The sequence below is a fragment of the Sus scrofa genome, chromosome 18 (genome assembly GCF_000003025.6).
Source record: "Sus scrofa isolate TJ Tabasco breed Duroc chromosome 18, Sscrofa11.1, whole genome shotgun sequence".
In the NCBI taxonomy this organism is placed as follows: domain Eukaryota; kingdom Metazoa; phylum Chordata; class Mammalia; order Artiodactyla; family Suidae; genus Sus; species Sus scrofa.
Genome location: NC_010460.4, coordinates 3,026,318 through 3,034,089, shown reverse-complemented (window position 1 = coordinate 3,034,089; position 7,772 = coordinate 3,026,318). Strand labels below are relative to the sequence as shown.

General features: G+C 55.7%; 1 protein-coding gene across 1 annotated transcript; it reads left to right on the top strand.

Moving 5' to 3' along the window:
- On the top strand, positions 444-4,409 carry HTR5A (5-hydroxytryptamine receptor 5A). Its single transcript, XM_021078837.1, is given in 9 exon segments — positions 444-537; positions 540-629; positions 632-838; positions 841-970; positions 972-1,031; positions 1,033-1,224; positions 3,744-3,814; positions 3,817-3,861; positions 3,864-4,409. Coding segments are annotated over 9 exon segments (1,065 nt in total). The 3' UTR covers positions 4,040-4,409.

The following is a 7,772-nucleotide window of genomic DNA, read 5'->3' as shown; positions in this document are numbered from 1 at the left end:
AGGCAGCAGCGCTGCCGCTGCAGAAGGAGGGCAGGGTGGGAGCCCACGCGCGAGGACCACTGCTCTGCCGCACCAGCCCTTCTCTTGGCACCCACACGCTCCGAGGCCCAGCTTCTCCTCCCCTTGAGAGATGCTCGGCTGGAGGCGACCAGAGGTGCAGAGCCTTGGGCACGTGACAGCTCAGGCGGGCCCTGGCTGCCAGACGCAGCCCCTCTCCTTCGCTTTCCCAGCCTCTGAGGGCTTCAGAGCTGCCGCAGCTTACAACACCCGCTCTCACGGGTGCTCGCTGGCGGAGGTTGGGGCCAGATTCACAGGCACCCCCCCCCGAAACGCTGCCACTGGCCAGAGGTGACAAACATCGGGAGTGGCTGCAGGCACAGGGCCCACCTTCAGTCGTCCAGAGCAGCCCTCCTGCACACGCCGGCCTATCTCCCGACCTAGAAATGCAGCTGCCTGTGAACCGCAGCTACGCTACGCTCGCCACTTCGGGCCCTCTGAAGACGAAGGGCGGCGTCGCAGCAGCAGACCCGCGCCCCGCCCACCCCTCCTCTCCGTCTTCGGCGTAGAGATCCGGGCCCCGCCCACCCCGCCCCTCCGCCTTCAGCTCCTTCTGACCCTGCTGGGTTTCTGGGGGCAGCGATGTTCGCCTGGAACCTGTTGGTGCTGGCGACCATTCTCCTCCGTGTTCGCACGTTCCACCGTGTTCCACACAACCTGGTGGCGTCCGTGGCCATCTCAGACGTGCTGGTGGCTGCCCTGGTCATGCCGCTGAGCCTGGAGCCTGAGCCGTCCGGGCGCCGCTGGCGGCTGGGCGGGAGGCTGTGCGAGCTTTGGATTGCTCTCAAGTGCTCTGGGGCACGGTCAGCATCTGGACCGTGACGGCCAGTGCGCTGGACCGCTACTGGTCCCTCACCCGCCACCTGGAATACACGCTCCGGGCCGGAAAGCGCGTCTCCAACCTAACGATTGATCGCGGGCACCGCAGTCACCTCCCTGGCCCTGCTGTCCTTCGGCTGGGGGGTGACGTACTCAGGGCAGCAAAGAGTGCCAGGCGGGCCGCGAGCCCTCCTACACCGTGTTCTCCACCGTGGGCGCCTTCTACCTGCCGCTCTGCGTGGTGCTCTTTGGCGACTGGAAGATCTACCAGGCTGCCAAGCTTCGCGTGGGCCCCCGGAAAACCAACAGCATCTTGCCCATTGCCGAAGCTGTGGAGGTGGGTGTAAAGTGATCCCTAAAAATACCCTGCCTGCTTCAGAACAGGCCTCATCGCTGGCACACCTCCTCCCAGGTTTGCAGAAAGTGGAACTTTTTAGTGTGGGGGGAGGAGCCTGGGAGAAGGACAGCCTCACTGACTCTGCTCTGACCTGCTCAGTGTCACATAGCATTTATCCCTAAAGGATTATTTTGATATAAAGTGATGGGTCTGAAGTACATAATTCTACAGGGTCCCCCTAGGCTCTGAAATTCTAGGGACCTGTGACATCCTTTAGAATGGCTGAAGAAATTTGCGTCTGGGGCTGTACAAGATAAATGCGCAGCTTCCTGCACTTAGAGCGGGGGTGTCTGGGCAGGAGGAAGGGAGAGGAGGGAGTATGACTTGGCAGGAAGACTGCCACACACTCGGCAAAGCAGATTAGTGCTGCGACCCGGTCCTTGTTTCCTCTGCAAATTACGGCAACTAATTGGCAGAATGTGCTATGTCCTGGGTCACCGTGGTTCTCAGCATCCCCCTCTCCTGATGCAAGATTAAAGATCCTGTTTACATCCGTCTCAGAGCCTGCATTTACGACCTGCTCCCATTTTCTGTGGGGCCACTCTCCATCTGCTCCCACCCCATCACCCCTAGACTACGTGCAGCTGAGGGCCACGTGCTTGCCTCCCTGAACACGAGTAAAGCTGCAGGAGAAAATACAAACTCTAAGGCAGACAACTGCCCAGCTCTCTCCAAGCGGCACTTAAGGTACAACTGCTACAGCACCCATGAGGGCTCTTTTCTCCTCTTCTCTCCACCCACACTTTCCTGCTTTTTGTTCACCCCTGCTAATCTGACCCTATGGCTCACGATTCAGGATCTATAAGAGTTCCTATGAATCCACTGGGTGTGGAGGCTGCCCCTCACCCCCACCTCATTGCCAAGGATGACCCCTTCAACCTGACTCACATATTTAAGTTAGATTGGTGGAGTTCCCGTCGTGGCGCAGTGGTTAACGAATCTGACTAGGAACCATGAGGTTGCGGGTTCGGTCCCTGCCCTTGCTCAGTGGGTTAACGATCCGGCGTTGCCGTGAGCTGTGGCGTAGGTTGCAGACGCGGCTCGGATCCCGCGTTGCTGTGGCTCTGGCGTAGGCCGGTGGCTACAGCTCCGATTCGACCCCTAGCCTGGGAACCTCCATATGCCGCGGGAGCGGCCCAAGAAATAGCAACAACAACAACAAACAAAAAAAAAAAGACAAATAGATTGGAAATGTACACAGCATTTCTGCTGTTGGCTCTGGGACAACAAAGTCAATTCAATTAAGCGCCCCGAGCACATACTACAGGCTTGCCTACGAAGAGCCCAGCCTAGGGAGAGAGAGATCTACTGTGAATGCTGCAATGTGACTGCGTTTCTCCAGAGTCAGTAGCTAATTCCAAGCATCACCAGTCAATGGAGCGCAGCGGAACCAGAGGTGTAGGTAGGTAGGGGAGAAAAGGGAGGGCATCACTCTAGATGAAGGGAAAGGGGGTGAGAGGCAACCTGGTCCACGGAAAGGTTGTGTGCTGCTGGGGAAGAGCTGTGTGCTGCTCATTTTCACATGCATGGGGCTTACAGAGTGCTGGGCAGAATGGGATGTCAGCTCGGAGTCGTCTCCCCACGAGTCCATCACCGATCCAGCCTGAACGCGTCCCACACGGTCCTGGACCAACTAATCTGGTCATCCAGTACATCTGCCGCTGCAACTGCCTCATATCGAGGGGCCGCGTCATTAGATACCCCTTCACCTAGTTCCCCAAAGACCTGAAAAAGGGGACTGGAAGGGAGGAAAGAGCTTCTTTCCCAGGAATTCTTCAGAGGACTTCCTTAACTTCTTTACAGCAGGGGTGACGCTGAAGCCCCGGACAGCAGGAGCCTCTTCCCAAGACCTGGGGGAGCCTCAGTGGAGAGGCTGAGCTCAGGGTCTGTCTGCCATAAAAGTCAGGGGAGGGCGCAGAACACAGACTAAACCAGACGGAGACAAACATCCTGGCGAGTGCACTGTCCCCAACAGCAAGACATGTTCTGGAAGCACAGCAGCAGGCACCCTACACTAGAAGAAACGTTCTCAAACATTCTAACATTTTCGAAGAGATTCACAGAAACCCAGAAAGTCAGAGGTCCCGGAGCCCTGGGTCCTACGTGTGCCGGGTTTGATAGGGATGTAGCGCCACTGGGACCACGCGGGGACCTCTGTCACCGAACTGCATGTGCTGCACGGCCTGCGTGTCTCCGCTCCCCGCTGAAGACAGCAACAGGGACTCCGTCGTCACTGCGTGACTGTGGACGTTCCCCCTCCTTCCACTCCCAAGATGTGAGCAACCCCCAGCTCGGTCTCACAGCCGAGCGTGGCCGCGGAGCCGCCCGGGCGCTGCACCTGACACCGGAGGACTTTCTCTTGCGGAGGCTGTGCGGACCCACGGCTCGGCATCGAGCTTCAGCCCACCCAGACCCGGCAGGGACGGAGAGGTGCCTCTTCCTGAAGCGTCTGCTCATGTCTCCCAGAGAGGGCCTCTGCTCAGCATCCCGAGACAGTGTCCACCGTCCGCCACGCTACTGTCACCTTCCAGACAGAAGGCAACATCGGCGGGAATGGAAGGAGGCCCTCATGGTGGGCCTCCTCATCGCGAGTTTGTGCCCTGTGGATCCCCTCCTTCGGCACCGAGCTCCTGGGACTTGCCCGCCCCCTGGAAGACTGTCCTCCTGTGGCTCGGCTACTCCAGCTCCCTCTTCAACCCCCTGATGTACACGGCCTGCGACAAGCACGACAACAGCACCTCACAACTTCTCTCCAGGTGCCACTGAGCACAAAGTGGCATGGGCAGGAGGCGCGCGCCAGCCCCGCTCCACCGGGAAGAGGCGGACCTGCGGGCTCCCTGGGGCTGCTGCAGAGCGGCAGGCCTCGCTGCCACACTCCCGGCAGAACGCGTGTCTGCACAGGCAGCTCTGGACCTTGTCGATCTACCTTTATCTGCTCTTCCTCGCCCTGCACCCAACGGCCACGGAGCTGGCCCACAGACGTGCCCCTTCCTTTCCAAAACCCAGCCCGGCACAGTCGTCATCCTTGTCCCGGGGGAGTCAAACAAGGCAGACAAGAGGGAGGAGATCAGGAGATGACACAGACAGAGGGAGCAGGTCCATCCAGACAGAGAGGGGGGAGGTCAACCCAGACAGAGAGGGGGGAGATCGACCCAGACAGAGAGGGGGGAGATCGACCCAGACAGAGCGGGGGGAGATCGACCCAGACAGAGAGGGGGGAGATCGACCCAGACAGAGCGGGGGGAGATCGACCCAGACAGAGAGGGGGGAGATCGACCCAGACAGAGCGGGGGGAGATCGACCCAGACAGAGAGGGGGGAGATCGACCCAGACAGAGAAGGGGGAGATCGACCCAGACAGAGGGAGGAGATCGACCCAGACAGAGAGGGGGAAGATCGACCCAGAGAGAGAGGGGGGAGACCGACCCAGACAGAGAGGGGGGAGATCGACCCAGACAGAGAGGGGGGAGACCGACCCAGACAGAGAGGGGGGAGATCGACCCAGACAGAGAGGGGGGAGATCGACCCAGACAGAGAGGGGGGAGATCGACCCAGACAGAGAGGGGGGAGATCGACCCAGACAGAGAGGGGGGAGATCGACCCAGACAGAGAGGGGGGAGATCAACCCAGACAGAGGGGGGAGATCGACCCAGACAGAGAGGGGGGAGATCGACCCAGACAGAGAGGGGGGAGATCAACCCAGACAGAGAGGGGGGAGATCAACCCAGACAGAGAGGGGGGAGACCAACCCAGACAGAGAGGGGGGCGATCGACCCAGACAGAGGTGGGGGGAGATCGACACAGACAGAGAGGAGGGAGATCAACCCAGACAGAGAGGGGGGAGATCGACCCAGACAGAGGTGGGGGAGATCAACCCAGACAGAGAGGGGGGAGACCGACCCAGACAGAGAGGGGGGAGATCGACCCAGACAGAGCGGGGGGAGATCGACCCAGACAGAGGTGGGGGGAGATCGACCCAGACAGAGAGGGGGGAGATCAACCCAGACAGAGAGGGGGGAGATCGACCCAGACAGAGAGGGGGGAGATCAACCCAGACAGAGGGGGGAGATCGACCCAGACAGAGAGGGGGGAGATCGACCCAGACAGAGAGGGGGGAGATCGACCCAGACAGAGAGGGGGGAGATCGACCCAGACAGAGAGGGGGGAGATCGACCCAGACAGAGAGGGGGGAGATAGACCCAGACAGAGGGAGGAGATCAAAAACACAGGCACGCCGAGAACAGACATAAAATCATGAACAAGTCACAGTGGGAACCTCTGGGGAATAGGAAACATAATTTCAAGTTTCCGTCCATAGCCTGGAATAGTTCCTGTTTCAAAAACACTCCAATCCATGGTCCTGGGAGGTATACCCTAGTACCTGTGGGTATGTCCCAGTATTCAGCCAAAAATATTCTCTCCAAACATATTAAAGTTCACAGCCGTGTCTGCAAGACCAGCTGACATGGCGCTGTGGTTTTGGTTATGGCAACCACACGTACACACCAAACCTACGGAGGAGGCCAAGTTTCCGCTGGCTCCCTTGGTCTAAAAGGCAGCCCATCAACTTGGACCAGGAATGAAAATCAGCTCAAATCCCTCCTTCTATTTTGAAGCAACTGTTCACAACACAGAAATATCTACAAATTCCACAGAATCTGTCAAACTTGCTTCTTTACTGTGGGCTTCGTTTGTATGGAATTTATGTCAATGTTGCCGGACAAAGACTTCTATCTGCAGATCCAAACTCTCTCATCAGTTGCCGCCTTCTTCAGTTTCATAAGCAAGAACTACGAAGGCACGTTTACCAAACGCAGGCACCTGCAGGGGCCTGCTGACTGCTTTGCTAGCTGCGTCTGTGCACGGACAGAGAATGCTCGCGGAGGCCACGCTGGTGAGTGACAAGAGAGCAGCCTTCTACAAACTCAACTGGTGAGACAAGACAACGAAGTGACGATGCAGCACTCACATGTCCTGGAAAACTCTGGCCGTTACACGAAGCTTTAAAAAGACCGTAGACAATAAACTGCCCGTGGTCTGTTATGTCCCTGATTCTCTGGACACCTGGATTTAAAAATTATGTCTAAGTCTTTGAATTATTATAATATGTGTCTATTACATGTATTATTTTGCACACACTAAATTATATCAAAAAAGATTTCAAAAATAGGAAATGTGTCAATTCGTGGTCTTGGTTTGAAATTTAGCCTTGTCTTTACTGCAAAGATGGTTTTTATTCAGCGAATGTGATTCCATAAGGAAACCAGATCCCCTGGTGAAGTCGGACAGTGACTGACGTCTCATCTACGCAAATCGCTCATCTAAGCCTTGGAGCAAACTCCTTCAAGAAGTGACTTGAGAAAAAACCTTAGACTGCTTTCTTCCTGTACACAATACTTGAAGCACTAAACCCACGGATGTTTTAAAATACAACCTGTTTACTTACTCGAGTTGCCTACCCCACTATTAGAACCAGAGAGAAGATGAAATGGCACCAGAGTCTGGGGTTTTAACAGGGGAAGTGTTCCCAAAACCTCCCTGAGTCCCCAAAGCAGAGAAGGATAAACTCAGACACGGCACCTGCAGATGGCACATCAGAATCAAAGGGAAATTTTGTAAAAATCTATTCTATCTGGAAGTCCATGTGAAATTCTTCATTTTACTCCATACTTTCAGTGTCTGTCCTATTACTCCTAATGTTTTGCTTTTTTTTTTTTTTTGAAAAAAAAAAAAAAAGGTTTATTTCCTTCAGACTTTTTAGTACAGCGAGGCTTTAGGAAGGAGTGCCACACTGTCTGGCGGTTTCGAGGTCTCTGTGACTCGCCGTGACTCCGTCCGCCTTGTTGGAGGGGTACGTTATGAATTTCAATCGCCACTGAGGTTATTGCTATTTTCATAAGATGACTCAGTCCCTCTCCTGTTCTTTTTTTCGTTCTTTTTTGGCTGCCCCACAGCACAGGGCATTCCCAGGCCAGGGATCAGATTTGAGCCACAGTTGCAACGGACACCGTGGCTGCAGTAATGCCGGATCCTTAACCCATGTGCCCGGTCGGGGGCTGAATCTGCATCCCAGTGCTGCAGACACACTGCACGTCGCACTGCTCCACAGTGGGAACTCCTTCACTGTTATTATTTAATATATATTTGGTACCTCCCAGGTGTTACTTAAAATACACTCTGCATATGAGACCTGAGCAAGAAATATAGTCCACGGGAAGGAAGAAGTGGCAAATACGGAGTTATTTTGTTTCCATTTCAATACTGAAAGTTGTCTGGGTGAGAAACATTAAAAGGGGCAGGCATTTTCCGTTGTGGCTCAACAGGTTACAAGCCCAACGAGCATCCATGAGGACATGGGTTGGATCCCTGGCCTTGCTCAGGGGATTGAGGATCCAGCAATGCCGTGAGCTGTGGTGTAGACTGAAGACGTGGCTCAGATCTGGTGTTGCTGTGGCTGTGGTGTAGGCGGGCAGCTGTGGCTCTGGTTTGACTCCTAGCCT